Source organism: Centroberyx affinis, unplaced genomic scaffold, assembly GCF_046629955.1.
Source record: "Centroberyx affinis isolate AG114_WGS23_722 - 3 ecotype Tasmania unplaced genomic scaffold, CSIRO-AGI_Caff_v1 ptg000521l_1, whole genome shotgun sequence".
NCBI lineage: Eukaryota > Metazoa > Chordata > Actinopteri > Beryciformes > Berycidae > Centroberyx > Centroberyx affinis.
Window position 1 is genome coordinate 187158 of NW_027279170.1, and position 15821 is coordinate 202978.

A 15821-nucleotide genomic window follows, 5' to 3' on the forward strand; every position below is an offset into this window, starting at 1 on the left:
CCCGCTGCTGCATTCAGGTGCTACTGGTAAGCTCGTACTTAAGATAGCGGACGTGGAAATGCGACTTGTATCATTTTCAAGTGATAGTCAGTAACAATAATAAAATGGATCTCGAGAAGGAGGAGAAAATGTATATTAGACATGTAATTAATTGATTAATTTATTAGCCTAAAGTTTGTTGTATGTTTGCCGCTGTGGCAGCTAAAGGTTAAACAAAGAGTGAAAGTAGAAACTTATATCAATAGGCTACTTATGATTTACATAGAATGCCAAACATAATAATGAAATAGGCCTACATCACTTTTACCATCAGTTGTTGACACAGATTTCATGCTTGCTGTCTTCTACACGTTGCATGTGTTATCATAGAAAAGTCACAGTGAAACAAAAATCGGCAGTATCTCGTGACGATAAACTTTTCTTGTTACAAGATCTTTTTATATATTATATATTATAATGACATATTTTCTTGTTATCGCGACATACCAACTTATCTCGTTATAACGAGAAACTTTTGTCGTTATAACGTTACTGAGCCGTTACTGAGCCGATTTCTTTTTTACAAGAGTTTTTCACTGTGACATCAAAACGCTGTCGATCTTTCTAGTACAAATCGTACTATAGCTCGATATTTCCGATAGTTCATGAAGGCAGCGTAGTGACACGAATTCCGGTTTAGGAGGTTGGCCTTCAAAATAAAAGCGTGAGTTTAAACGTGTAAATTAAAACTAATTTATTAGTATTTAAATACGACACTATGCACATTTATTAACTAAGCTGCATATATTACACAACATCCATACTGAACACATGGCTGCTTGATTCGTTTTTTTTGTCCAAAATAATGTTTTGTAGCTAATATTTGAATGTTGTGGCTTTTCACAAATTACGCTTTTATTCTGAAAAGACCGAACCGGAGGTTTTATTGTTGTTCTGGCTGGCGAATGATAGCCGGTCAAAATGGCAGCGCAGCAACAGCAGCCCGGTGGACCGATGGCTCAGCCTGGAATGCAGCAAGCTGCCTCCTTACAGCAACAACAACAGCAGTTAAGTCAACAGCAAGACTTTGATCCGGTTCACAGATTCAAGATGCTTATTCCACAGCTGAAGGAGAGTCTGCAGGTAACGTCAGGCCTTCACACAGATCCAAAAACTTGATGAAACCAGAATGCCCAACACATCTCGTGAGATCAACGAGTTAATTTCAGACTCCATACCATACGCTTTATTTTTCACAAGTCTATTAAATAATTGGAACATGCTGATTTCACTTTTTTGCCTTATTTCCTTTTTTGCAGAATGTAATGAAGATTGCGTCGTTGAATTTGGGGCATAATACTGCAATTGACAACGGCATGTAAGTAGCCTGGCTGGGGCTGTAGCCTACAACAATAGACCAGAATCATAAAGATCAGCACCTTTACTGTTCATCTGTTTCTTTTGTGTCTTTTGGCTTAGCAAAAGCAGCGACGCCACCGTCCAGCGCTTTGATAAAAGTCTGGAGGAGTTCTATGCCCTCTGCGATCAACTGGAACTTTGCTTGGTAACTAACACACACACACACACACACACACACACACACACACACACACACACACACACACACACACACACACACACACACACACACACACACACACACACACACACACACACTCACTCACTGCTGTATTCATAACCATAATTACTGTTGGTAACTAGGGCCGATATTTGCCTTTTATTAAATACTGGATATCAGCCAATCAATGTTGTCCACTGCTGATGTAGTGGAGGTTCCTCCCTGACAACAGCTGCACAACAACAGTCTGTAAAAAAAAAACATGCAATGAAATGTTATTTTCTTTGTACATCGTATTTATTCATTTAATTGTTCAATGTGTTTTTTTTGTAAATTAATTATTAATTTAAAAACATCTAATGCATCCCAGAGTTTGCCCTGTCATTGAAGAGGTGGGATGAGTCATCCCGCCTTAAGCAACTGCCAACCCACCTTTAAGAAATTCACTAGAGTGGGTTTCAGTGGAGAGTTTTAGTGTCCCATGGTGTAAATGCTGTTTGAGAGGCTTTTCCACCTGGCCTTCAAAAACCCATATTGGTCAAACCCTATTGGGAACATACTGGTGGCCATTAGGAGATAATCAATTATCAAAATTATAATTGATTAATTTTCTGTTGATGACTAATCGACGATCGATGGCCATCTAACTGACTGACACACACACTTATGAAGTACACATAGGGCTGGGTGATATGGCTGAAATCAATATCACGATAATCATAATCGATATACTGTATATCACCATATGGCTCACATATGCAAAATCACAAGTTAAATAATCAAGTTACTGTTCATCCCATTGAACCGAATGGAAATGCTAGGTGTGATGTCAAACAAAACTGAAATTCTCAAATAATATTACTTAAAATGTTTCATACCTCATTTTGTCAGAGTTTTTAAATAAGATTTGCTTGCTACCATCAGTATAGAGAGCAGAATTGTGTCACAATATCCCAAAATCACCATATAATAATAACAAATAATTTATTTGTATAGCATATTTCTTTGTTTCTCTGTTACAAAGTGCTTCACAAAGCAAGTACAAAATACAGCAGAAAGACAGAACAAAATTACACAAAATAGGATCAGAGTGCATAATAATAATAAAAAAAATATATAATCACGATATGATTCCACATAAAAATGATAAATAACAATATTAAATTATCATCCAGCCCTCAAATGCTGCTCTCTCTCTCCCATACCTTCCTGTCTCTCTCTCACACTGTTTCTGTCAATAAAGCATAAAATAAATCTTTAAAAAAAAAAACCCATACCCATAACCCTATTGGTGACATAACTGACTGATACACACACACACACACACACTTCTACTGTTACACACAAACTCTCACCAGTGTCCCTCCCCTCTGTACAGCGGCTGGCCTACGAGTGCCTCTCCCAGAGCATCGACAGCGCCAAACATTCCCCCAACCTGGTCCCCACGGCCACCAAGCCGGACACGGTGCAGACCGAGTCCCTGTCCTACGCCCAGTACCTCGGCATGATCAAGTCTCAGATCTCCTGCGCCAAAGACATCCACAACGCTCTGCTGGAGTGCTCCAAGAAGATCGCAGGGAAGGGACAGCCGCAGGGAATCATGTAGACACTCGGACTGACGCTCTTCATCTCGCCTCCTCTTTTTCATATCTGCTGAGGAGGAGCGATGACTTCTGGTGACTTTTTCAGAGAGACGGTGTATTTCACATTCAGGGACGTCCCATGTTTGAATCTGAGTATTGGTTGGTAGGTTGGTTGAGATGCTGTTTCTTTCATTTTTTGTTTTTTCCATTTTTGTTTCTTGTAAACTATGTGTAAATATTCCTGTCAAACAGTCATGACATAAGATGACCAGCAGGTGGCGGCAGAGCAGCATGAGTTGTAACTGACAACTCAATGTTCACAAATATTTTTTAGATTATTTGTATTGACTATTAAAACCTTTCTACTGATATTGATGTTTTCTCTTTATTCAAAATGCATAAATACCAATTTATTAGTAACATATTGAATAATGAGTAGTTTGCAATTTTAAAGCATGTTTCAGTCCATAAGATGTGGATGTAGGTACTTTAGTAACAAAAAAAGCCCACCGGGGAATTGTGAAGGAAAATCCTGCAGACAAATCCTGAGGGGTTTTGTGGTCATTTTCTTATAGGATAACCTTGAAGCATTTCTGTTGGACTCCTTGCAGGCAAATAACCACAACATCTTTTCAATTCACAATTTTTCCATTATATTTTCATAATAACTACAGTATATTTATACAAAATTGGGTATCTGAAGTGGTGAAAGGGAAGAACATATCAGAGCCATAGACAAGGTTTAGTTGTCATTATAGCAAGGTATCTACTCAGTGAAAGCAATCTTTTTTGACCACTAGACAATAAACCAGTATTGGAAATATTTTGCATGCCTTTATAACTAGCTTGGGTTTTCATTCTTCAGGGATCCTGTAAAAATGGTATTGTACAGGACTCCTACTTGTCTTACAGGACTGTTCAAATAGTGGGACAACACAAGTTCCTCAGAATTGTGGTCTGGAATGTCCTGGAGAATTTAAAAGAATAAACTTTGGGGAAAAAAAGAATAGATATCTAACCCAGTATAAAATATGAAGGTATCAAATCCTGTAAGGCTCCTGCAGGAACCTATTTTGTTCTCACTTTGTTCTTTTACTCTGCTCTCATACATATATTATCTGCACAATTCCTGATGATTCCATGGGACTGTTTTTTTAGAGAATGGATCCCATAGTAGGTCCCATCCTGTGGTATGGTGACGGGCCAGAGAGGCATAGATAGTTCTGACTGACTCAGCTACGTTTCAGCGGCCGTTTTCAGAAGCTCCCTTGCATGGCTCGTCTTCCTCGTTACATAAACACACTTAAGAGACATGCCACTTTGTCCTGGGAAACATGAGACAAGACACTAAAATCCCCCTTTGGCGCTCATGCTCTGTAATCCTGGGCTGAGTGAGGAGTCGGCTTCATATACGGACCCTTGATGAGTTTATGGTATATAGGGTTTCCTCAATACCTTCCTACCTGATATTAAAGCGAGGGATTAATGAAGTCAGATACACATGCTGGAGCACGTGAGAGGAGAGGCTTGGTGGGCTAGCAGCTGTGAAACATCTCAGACCGTTCTGAGTTACTGACAAGTGCTCCGATCCAAAAATACTACGCTGGACCTCGACCAAACGGGCGCAGCGAGGGGTCCGTCACAATGCAGGGTCACACACCGAGTCAACGAGAAACTTGGTATAGATGAACATACTAATGTGGAAAGTTCTCAAGTTCACGAGCCTTTTGAAGTTGTGAGTAAATTCTTCTTCCTGCCTTCCTTGGTTAGGGTTAAATACAAAAACACCGGGAGATTCATTACCACATTTTCACATTTTTATTTTCAGATGATATTCTGTGATGACACAGAAGAACTTCAATTTAAAGCTTGAAACAATATACAAGAATAAGAAGGCAAGAATTATTGAATAATCCAGATGTTTTCAAGTCCGTGCCATGCAGCATTGAGTTCATCAGGTGAAAAACAAGAGAAACCCAAGGCAAGTAACAATATAAAAAGGGAAGGGTATCATTCATTTTCTTTTTACAAAGATTACAGCAGATAAAATACAAATATCTAGACCATCAGGTACTACACAATATAATTACAAACAGACAATTTAGGCATTGTCTAAGTGCACTAGTGGACTTCAAATAAGTCTGTCGATGAATCACTACATTTTGTGGCTTGTTGACGCAATCGTTACCGTGTGAAAACGATGTATATGAGAAGCAGATGAAAGCATCAGGACTCCTGGGGCAAATTCTATTCATGTGATGCAAAATGATGTATCATATACTGCTGAATACATCACTCCACTAATGCTACCATGTAATGATAATGAAATGATGTCTATGATCCTTAATTACATGTTAGTTTATTTTCTACATTGTTTAAGGCCCAACGATAACTATAAAGACAACTACAACTATAAAAACAGTTAAATCGTTTTAAGTATGTTGAATGTCTGTGTTCCCACTACGATAACTACAAAAACATCCAAAACAAAAACTATAACTATAACTATATTTTTGAGAGCGATTTTTTTGGGATGCAGAGACAATGCTAAAACATTTTCAACTAATCAAATTAAAGTTCTAAGAAAGATGGGGGCGGGAGAATTCAGTAGCTCACTGCAGCTTCATTTGCTGAGGAAGTCATCACAGATATCGTTGTAGTGTGAATGCTTGAGCAACAATGTATCGTTATACCATATAGTTATCTTCATAGTTAGCGTTCTAGATGTGAACGGGCCTTTAAGCTTATGTGTATCTGTTTCCCTTGTCCCATCAAATGCTACTGACCCCTTTAGTTTCCTGGCTGGGGTGTGTGAGGTGTGAGAGAATAAGGGCCGTCCGCACCTTCAATGTGTTGTTCTTCTACAAGCCACTGTGGGTATTAATACAGTTAAGCGTTTCAAAAGCTGGGTCGCTGCCGTCTGTATCTGTCTACCTGGTTGATGAGACAAATGTTTATGTGTGTATGTGTAAAGCAGCAGGGTGTGTGTTGCCTGAAAGAGTTTTATTAGCACAGAGACAGACAGACATTTTTACTGCTTTGTCAGGCCTGAGCCGTTCACGTTGAGGTCGTTGAAGTGAGCTTGCTTTCTCCCTTCAGGCTTTGGTGTTTCTCTGTGGGAATTACAAAACAGACACAGACATGAAATAAGCACAGTTCAAAAGCTAACTAACTGTGATACCATACCACAATATACTTTACTATGACTGTCATCGGTGTCTCTCCCTTGTTTGTCATTTGATCCCGAACTGCTGATTCTGGCCTGTCTTCACTAGAGCATGAGGTTCAAGTTTGGGTTTCACTCTACTGACCTGTGAGCCTGCTCCGGGCCGGTGAGGGCCGCCCGGTGTACGGCGCGGGGCTTGGGTGCCTCCAGGCGAGACATGGGGACAGATGGCTGAAACTTGGACACCTCACGCTGCCACTCTTCATCAAAAGACTGTGCTTCAGCTGGAAGGAGGGAAAGGTCAGGGGTCAGGATCATGTTAGGCATCATTCTGTGGATTGATGGACAGTGACCCCGACAGTGGCACAGCCTTGGAAACTAAACCTTGTTTTGCAGAGGGGAGGAATGATAACTGTGGCATATGGACTGGTTCAACTGCGAGAACTTCCTGAACCATAAGAGTAGCAGGACTCTTTTTGTGATTAATTTAAAGCAGATTTGATCCTTTTGCTCTGGATACTACCCTCTTCTGTCTGGTTTGTAAATCTGAGAGGCATCAGTCTGGCAATCATAGTGTTTCTGGTAAAGATACAGTGGGTGTGAACTTGTTTTTCAAAGCCAAATGGTCTTGTAGCAATCAAATATGAATTGAGAGAGGAACCAAAAGCAACCTTAAGTTACAAGTGTAGGATCCCACTACAACACTGATTAGAGCCGCAGAGATCTGCAAAGTGCCAAAAACGGTATCTAATCTTCACCAGATTGCCTAGATACTACCTAGAAACTTGTGTTTTAAAGATTTATTTTTTTGGCATTTTTATGCTTTATTTGAGAGATATATAGTGAGAGAGAGACAGGAAGGTATGGGAGAGAGAGCGAGGGGAGGACATGCAGCAAAGGACCACAGGTCGGATTCGAACCCGGGTCGCTGCGGGAAGGCCTGAGCCAAATGGTACGCGCCCTACTCGGTGAGTCACCAGGGCGCCCCAGAAACTTGTGTTATGGGAGGAACTCAAAGGTTACTTTCCCAATGACTGTATATTTCTCTAAAAAAAAAAACTGCAACATGCAACTTTTATGCCCAACTGAGGGGGAGGAGGGCGGGACTAGCAATACACTTCACTGTCTCAAGGCGAAAAGTTGAATATTGTCACTTTAACATACATTCATCCAAATTCTGAAAGTCCTGGTTGAGCTCCCTCTCTCCTGTCTTCTTGTTGTGCTTCTTCTCCATCACATGCCCTCTGTCCTGGATGTGGTGACCGATGGACATCTGCTCCAGGCCGCTCTCAGAGTCCTTCAGCGCTCGCCGGGTCTCCTTGATCTGGACACCCAATCAGAAATACTCTTCAGGCACAGGTGGCCAATGAAAAAGGGCCATGATGCAGAGATTAGCAATCAGCACGCTTATTATTTGACTCCTTATAGAAACAGGCCAGACAGGGAGAATCAAGTATCACCACGCTCACTTAAGAGGAACCAAGTGGAACTGAGACTTCTACAGACAGATTTACTTCTCACAGCTTGCTGTACTGAACTGTCCCAAGTAAAACTATGATGTAACATAGTGTAATGTATCTGATGGAGTACATACCCCTCCAGGGGCGCGGCGTGTCTGTGAGGACGCCTGGAACACCTTGGGAGGCTCATTTCCAACCTTGGAATAAGTCATGACTGACGAGGAGCTGAATGAGTGGGAGTTTGAATCTGTAGACACGTTCTCCTGGCACACGCACACGCACACACACACGCACACACACACACACACACACACACACACAGAGTGTTAGGTAACTACAATATGCTTACCACAACCATTACAACAATCATAAGTGTCATTCTGATGTAGTGGCAAAATAGAAGGAAGAGAACACAGAATCACTCACAAAGTTTCTGTGCATGTTGTCCATCCTGCTCCTCATGCCCGTCATCATGTTGTCGAACATGTTGAAGGGGTTCCTCATGTTCATGTCCTGCACAAACACAGCGGTGAGCTCAGTCATATAAAGAAAGAAAGCCAGAAGCCAGAAGAGCTGAATGACTGGGCTCAATACGCCACCTGGTTGCTTGGCATTATCAGCTCATAAAACAGCTCCATCATGTGTATGAGCATGCGTGCACTGAATACAGTGCGCTATGTGTGTCTTACATGTGGCATCTTACACTACTGCATACACGACATTCACATTTTATCACTTCACCACACATGTGACCTAGTAACATTCACATCAAAACAAGGTATTGAACCCAGCTTGCCAATAAACTTGGTATTTTACATCTTTATATAATCTGTTTAGATTATATGTCGCCTGCATAGCTGTGAAAGTATGCGGCCAAATCAGCCATGAATATCACAACATGATGCCAACCCTCTATGCAGGCATCTCTGACACTTTTAAAATGTGTTCACATTTATAATATTCTGACATTGTACAACTTCTGAACAGTCAAAACTTTAGGAGACAGACGGATGATGATGGTGCGGTTAAGGAGAAAACCCAGAGAGCATCCATTGGTCATTTCACATATTGGTCACTTTACAAGCCACTGACCATTTCACAATAAGACATGGATTGAGTTAGAGCATGCCCTTGGTCAGTTTGGGTGTAAATGAGAAACTCATACAGTGACATAGCGCAACAGCGGGGAACTCTACTGACCGTGCTGTCAACACTGCCAAAGGGCGACAGTGACTGGCTCATCCCCTGAGGATACAATACAATATCAATTTAGCAGCAACATAGCATAGTATTACATGGTATGGCATGGCATAGCATTACACACATTAATCTTTGATAAGTCCTCTAACAGATTCAGTAGAGAGGCCTGTACACTATTTGCACATGTTCATTGAGTTCATTGCCAGTATGCTGCTGGTAGTTTCTCAGGCTTTGTTCTTAGGTCGTCTTACACTGGTCACTGAGCCCTTGACACAGCTACACAGAGCTATCCGCACGGCTCTACAAGGCCATGAACCTTCTCGCCGTGCAAGCACAGCGGAGGAAGAGGACGATGAGGAGGGAGTACTATCCTTCGGTCAGAGCCTCTGTTCTCTGGGCCAAAACCCCGGGTGTTTATGACCCCGCCACCCTGCATAAACATCTCACCAGCCGTGGCTATGTGTGTGCCTGTGCGTGTGTGTGCGTGTGTGTATGTGCTGGGGGTGGGATGTTGAGGGGTATTGTGCGTAATCAGTGGGGTGTTGAATGACTTGTGTTCCATGTGTAATTGGGTCGCGTTGCCGGGGATTAGTGCGGGTTTAACACTGAAACCGAGCTTCATTCTAGGAAGGCTGCAGTGGGCAGGATGGGCCAGCCAGGACAGGGACCCAACAGGGGTTGAAGAGTCCAAGGCTGCTCGCTCAGCTCTTTTCAAAGGTCACGCTGATGTGAAACACTCCTGAACGGTATCTATGAAGCCTTACGGCCAATTATATCTCTGACAGGCATCTATGAACTAATAAATGCCGGTTACATTTCTGTAGGCATTATTTTTAGCCTGGGCCGGGCAAATCAGAGGAGAGGTTGAGAGTGCAAAATATGGAGCATGTACCCGGTGGTCTTTAACACATTATTTTAGGCTGTCTGGACTACTGCAGATTTATATTCTCTTTCTCTCTTGTTCTGATATTGAGCCCGCACTGTGCCCTCTTAGGCAGTCCGCCCCAGCTCTGAGGGGAGCTATGAGTCACACCACAGGGGCACATGTAGCTTCGATTCCTGCTTAAAAGGGAAAGAGAGGTTGTGCTTTAAAGGCATGGCTCCTAGGAAGTGGTACATCACTAGGGAGTTGGAGGCATTTTGCTAAGTTATGCCTTCTCAGAACTAGAAGACCACAGGGGAGACAGGGAGGCACTAGATAAACTTTCATGGATAGAGTTAGGGCGGGTTCTAAAATACAGTTGGACCACAAGGGAAATGAAGGCATACAGAATAAGTATGGGATCGAGGAACTGGTTAATTTTACATAGCCAAATGCTTTTTTCTCTCACTTCATTTTCACATTGTGCCAGAGCAAAAGAAAAGTCTGGTTTAAGGGCGAATTCCGGCAATAGTGAATGCTAGGCCCATTTGCCAGTGTGTTCTCTCTCCCTTCTAAAAAATCCTGTGGATTTTTACATGCTATTATCAAAGAAACACTTAGGCTATGTGACTTATTTCCCTACCTCTACACACTATTTGCTTTCATTCAACTCCAAACAATATCAAAACCAAATTTTCTGCCTGAAAGTAGTTCATATGAAATGGATTAGAATAAGGTGCTAAGAAAACAAGTTTTATTCTTAAACAAATCAGTCAGACCTACTGGTAATAAAAAGCTTGTTTATTATCTGCTATGAGACCCATTTCAAAATTTAGAAAATATAAGTAAAATGTTGGACATCTATGATATCCCCCTAGACATAGGTTCCACAAAAAAAGATAAAAAATAAAATAATAAAGAATAACATAATAAAGAAACAGGATTTTCCTATGGGAGAAAGGGAATTCTGGAAGATGGTCTTAACATTCACCATGACCAGAATTAGGCTATCCTAAAAAATTGTCGTAAAGACAGAGAAAGAAAACTTGGAAGAGTTCACATTTCTTCAACCAATCACAGACCAGGGTGGTATTATAATATAATGAAGGGGTCAGTGGGCATCGTATTGTATGTAAAAGGTTGGAGGTGGTGGTGGTAATTCAGGTAATTCAGGGCTTTAGTCCACATGCTCTGGAGATAAAGCAGAAATTGCTATTCCTCCTTTTGAGTCAGACAAGAAACTGGTTGACCAATACGGAAAGACAGATGTGCCTTGAAAGATTCAGGTCTGAAAACAAATCACCCATTACAAACTCATTCATATGAGTTTAATGAAACTTGGAAGCATATCCAGGGAGAGAGCCACAACATGATACTGAAATAGGACTAATGTGTTTTAGCAACGGTACTACAACACATACTGTATCTCAGCTACCATGGACACCACGAGTATTACTCTGTACAAACCGCAGAATCAAAAGAAGTAGGCTACTCATCTAACTAAAACATAAAACATCATTATCATTTGAAATCTGCATTTCATCCCCCATTTATAAACAAGTCCCCAGACGAATGACTGCCTTGAAAGGTAGTTGAGACTGGCAGGAGGGCGGGAAATGTGAGAGCTCATAGCAGGTTTGGAAGGGAAGACAGGACACATTCCCCCAGTGGGGAGCCAATGCTTAGCAAACTGATACAACAAGTTGAGGCTTTCTAGGACTATGTGGCCAATGTGTGTGTATTTGTGTGTAATTGTACCTTAGTGCACGTTTGTGTCTGTGTGTATGTGTGCTTTTTGGGCTCAACAGAGGATATGTTTTTATGTGTGTGTGTGTGCGTATGTGTATGTATTTTTGAGTGCACATGTGTGCTTGTGATATCGGAGAGCAGCATGGGGGTGAGCTGTCTGTCATCTAGCTGCTAACGCATCGGCGCTGCCAAGGCACGTTCTGCCAAACAGATGGACCAAAAGAGCAACAACGAGAAAACACAGCGTCCATGACACCCGCACACATGCCTCTACAAAGAGCCCAGCACAGCACCGCAGCTTCAGCCCTCTGACCACTGCTGGGAACCAACACAATGCTCCATAGCTTCAGATGGGTGAGGGTGTGTGTGTGTGTGTGAGAGAGAGAGAGAGTGAGAGAGAGCTGAGATCTGTGGAATAAACTCTAAAGGTGATTCAGTTGCTCTTAATTCCATATATCTTAACATATGTCTTCTGTTTGTTGTTAGTGACCACTAACGAAGCAGTCTTGGGATCTGGATGATGTGGGAATTTCTTTCTTTTTTCTTTCTAAACCCCAAACATCTTACGCCTGTGGCTCCTAACCAACTGTCCATGTAAAAAAACACAAAGAGAGATGTGGTGCTCGTGGCTCACTTCATCTCAAGGAGACCTCTTGGGCTCATTATGGGGCCTCTCACAAGGCCCTTCTCCACACCCTGAAAGACCTCTCTAATGAAGGGCTCTTGATCACTTGCTGCCACTTGTGATCCAGCTCAACAGATTCCTCCCTCGCTGGTACACTGCAAAAAATGTCTATCTTAATAAGTTTGATCTTGTATTGAGTCCTAATATCCCATTTTTCTTAAAACAAGTGAAAAAATCTGCCAATTTCAGTTGTTTCGAATGCAAGTAAACTTGCATCAAGTATTTTCATGTCAAGTAACATTATCTTGATGTGGTGGAGCCATCTGCCTTAAAGACATTGTTACTTGATTACAAGCAACAATTTTTGTAACTACAAAATTCTCAAGACAAGTCAAACTGCATTGGAAACACGTGAAATTATTCTATGACTCCAGATTGCTCTAGATACTTAAATGACTGGTTAAGATGGATATATATTTTTTTGCAGTATAGCTCCAGTTCACTGTCACTGAGGCCACTCTAGTCCTCAGACGCCCTCCTCAGCTGGTATTAGTCTTAAGCATGATGGCCAATAAAGAGAAAGCAGGGTGCTGGCTACTGAGGCTAGGATCTGATGAAAGTCATTACCAAGGATAAATATACAGGTCCTCACGAGGTGGGGGGATTAGAGCGAGTCACAGGGACTAAGTTTGACTGGCCGGGACAAATGAGCAGTGCAGGGGTTTCGATTTCTTCAGACTAATGGGTACAAGACCAGCCTGCCTACCTACCTTTCCATTACAAGCCTGCAAGATGAACATCAAAATGCTCCAGTGCAAACAATCACAAAGTTATAGAGAAACACTACATTTGGGTCATGATTGCAGTCTAAACAACATACTTTCACCACATATGGCTACTTTTATTACTATTACTATTCCTTCAGCTGATGTAACAGCAATATATGAATTCCAGGATTCCCAGGGAAGCAGTGACATTCGTATCATTTTTTTCATACAACAAAAATAAACATGACAACTAGGCTAACTACCACTGCTATCAAAACAAACACAGTTATTTTGACGTATCTTTTCAGCAGCAGCTCATCTCAGCTCAGCACAGCAGAATTCTCTAGGGGCTTATTGGTGTGAGTGCGAAAGAAGTCAGTGTGTGTGTCTTCACAAGAAAGCAGTGTGTCACTGGAACAATGTGCTATAAATAGAGCTCTTCGGGGCTAGATATAGCCGTCCAGAGAGGCCAAGGGGGTTGCCCTTCCACTAAAGCAGAGACTCGCACAGCTCCATACCTCAGTGAGAGGGGCTCCAGTTACGCTGCTAGTGGCCCGCTTCCACCACAACCCCAGTAAACCCAGCTCTTTCTCCAAACACTAATCTCCTCTCATTATAAGCACTGGGCAGCGGACAGAGCGGGTCACGCGGCTGCTTGTGGGCACAGTAAGTGTTATGAGGAACTGCTGTGGGGGTTCGTCCCCCTTTGACCCAAATGATATGTAGGTCAGTCAGTCCCTGGCCAGCACACACACATGCAAGCACACACACACTCTCTATAATACACTGGGTACAGCTTGACTGAGGACCTGCGTTCATAGAATAGTACTTGAGTCCACAACAGGTAGACAGACCAACGTCTAAACATGTGAACACACTCTGACACACACCTGAACACACCCTGACTGCTTCTGTGTGTATGTTCTCACCCTGTGCCCGTCCCTCAGTGCGAGGGTTGAGCTGGGCTGTCCTGGCCCGCCGTGCCCATGGTCCCTCCCATCCGTTATACGGGGCATGAAGTGGCCGCCAAAGGGCTCAGAGAAACTACGCATCATCTGGCGCACATGCTCATTGTGAGCCTGGAATGGAGCCCTATAGGAGAAGAAGAGGAAGAAAAAGACAGTCAACCTCAATATTCGTTATGGAACTCCATACAGTTATGCATGATGGTGCTGAGGACCGTATACTATGATAGAGGTTCCTGCTAAGCTTCAGAAAGCAGGAGAAAGTGGAGGGAGAGAGAAAAGGAAGGAAAATGTCTCAACACCATGCATTGTGTTTCTATATTTAAGAATGACTTATTTCACATAGGTCAAGTAGGAGCTCATTTATGATAAACTCTTCACTGGGCACAAAGAACTGAGAAATAATAGTCAAACAGCAACCCCCAACGTCACTGTAGCAACCCATTTACTAATGTAATAACTAAGTCTGGTCAGCTGTAGCCATTCACTCATGGGCACCAAATCTGACTGTAGCACTCAGTGTAGATGCCTAGTGTCTGTTGACATGACAGAGTCATTACAATAGGCTACTATATTATGACAGTTTATGAAGGAAGGAGGCCTAATTTGTTTAGCCGATCTTAATATATATAGCTTACCACAATTGTATAGGTTACAGACATTTCCAGGCCAATAACACCTGTCAGCGTCCTGTTTTAGGAAGATGAAAAGTGGTGCTTCATTTGACAGGCTTTAACATTTTCTTCAGCACCCAAGTGATTATTTAGCCTACTTACTTAGGCCTACTATTTGTGGGCATATTTTGGTGTTTCTATGCTTCATTTAACTAATTTGCATTCAGTAGGCTAACTGGGATTGGACTAGTCAAATGCAGTCTATCCCTTTACCTCATACCATTATTTTATTTCTTAACTAAATTGTCTGTTGACTTTTAAATAAAAACAAGAAAAACTAGCAAAGTCAAATTGTTTGCTACAAGCCATACAGTAGTTTTGGTACTCACGAGAAGAACGGGTCCTCGTCAAATTCCCTGAGAAGACTGTTGAACATTTCCACGGATTATGAAGGTACAAACTAAGAATGAAACGAAGATTTACAAAAAAAAAAAGAGAGAGAGAGTAAGCAGTGACCGCTGCAGGTGTACCGGCCCCAGCGCCCAGACTCTTAAATGTTTGCTTACTACAGAAGTGTCTTGAATGGCAACATGATTTAGAACCACACTCACGCTGCCACCGGCCACATGACCCGAACCCAGCCCTCTGATTGGCTGGTTATTCGGAGCTTTGAGCAGGTTCTATCAGCGGAGCGTATGTTGTGGGTGGCTGCCATGACAACGGTACTCCAGAAATTTCTACTAAAACTGTTTTATCTTATCATGCCAGTGCATGTCATCACAACATTATGTGCTTATCTGCCTTTCCTTTACAGACGGAATGTAACTTATAACTTAATATCAAAACTTCACAACTGCACAGAAACCAATCAACCTTATTCAAATGACTGTTTAGAGTGAATTTGATAACACAACAAGAAGTCAGCTATTCGTTTATGAAGTGGCTGTCGGTTTGGTACTGCTGGGTGTGAGGACAACCCTCGCTTTGGGACAGCCACCCGACACTCTGGCATGTAAGGAGGACCATCTGCTGAGAGACTTGCGAACACACCCTGATACACAGATTTCACACTCACTCATACAGTGAGGTTTCATTTATTATATCATTACAACACTGAAAGTTTGGAGGCGAGGGGAGTGAGACACCGTGTCCCATCCTCAGTATAGCTCTACCATCTGGCCGTTCCACAAATAGGCCTCAGTCTGGACTCCACACTGCCTTGAACCCCAGCTCAGACAAAACAAAACACAACGCAAAATCACAACTTGGTTT

The 15821-nt window shown here is 42.2% G+C and overlaps 2 protein-coding genes across 3 annotated transcripts; one reads left to right on the top strand and one right to left on the bottom strand.

Moving 5' to 3' along the window:
• Window positions 1–907: 907 nt before the first annotated feature.
• On the top strand, window positions 908–3512 carry med29 (mediator complex subunit 29). 2 transcript variants are annotated; one of them, XM_071517781.1, is made up of 4 exons: window positions 908–1122; window positions 1299–1357; window positions 1453–1543; window positions 2937–3512. In XM_071517781.1, exons 1-4 carry the CDS (start codon window positions 961–963, stop codon window positions 3162–3164), a joined length of 540 nt encoding a protein of 179 aa, XP_071373882.1. In that variant the 5' UTR covers window positions 908–960; the 3' UTR covers window positions 3165–3512. The 2 variants fall into 2 exon arrangements, with proteins under 2 accessions (XP_071373882.1, XP_071373883.1); XM_071517782.1 differs by having other exon boundaries at window positions 1459–1543.
• A 1542-nt stretch (window positions 3513–5054) lies between these two features.
• Window positions 5055–15026, bottom strand: mlf1 (myeloid leukemia factor 1). Its single transcript, XM_071517787.1, has 8 exons — window positions 14939–15026; window positions 13900–14062; window positions 8968–9012; window positions 8194–8280; window positions 7902–8030; window positions 7472–7631; window positions 6453–6591; window positions 5055–6254 (listed from the first exon to the last, which is right to left on the bottom strand). Exons 1-8 carry the CDS (start codon window positions 14983–14985, stop codon window positions 6173–6175), a joined length of 852 nt encoding a protein of 283 aa, XP_071373888.1. The 5' UTR covers window positions 14986–15026; the 3' UTR covers window positions 5055–6172.
• Between the last annotated feature and the right edge of the window lie 795 nt (window positions 15027–15821).

Coding starts and splice junctions, on each gene's coding strand:
- med29 (XM_071517781.1), top strand. CDS start 961: ATGGCAGCGCAGCAACAGCAGCCCGGTGGACCGATGGCTCAGCCTGGA. Junction 1,358..1,452: donor ACTGCAATTGACAACGGCAT/GTAAGTAGCCTG, acceptor TTGTGTCTTTTG/GCTTAGCAAAAGCAGCGACG. Junction 1,544..2,936: donor ATCAACTGGAACTTTGCTTG/GTAACTAACACA, acceptor CCCTCTGTACAG/CGGCTGGCCTACGAGTGCCT.
- mlf1 (XM_071517787.1), bottom strand. CDS start 14,985: ATGTTCAACAGTCTTCTCAGGGAATTTGACGAGGACCCGTTCTTCTC. Junction 8,031..8,193: donor ACAACATGCACAGAAACTTT/GTGAGTGATTCT, acceptor TGCGTGTGCCAG/GAGAACGTGTCTACAGATTC. Junction 6,592..7,471: donor CTTTCAGAATTTGGATGAAT/GTATGTTAAAGT, acceptor CCCTCCTTCCAG/CTGAAGCACAGTCTTTTGAT.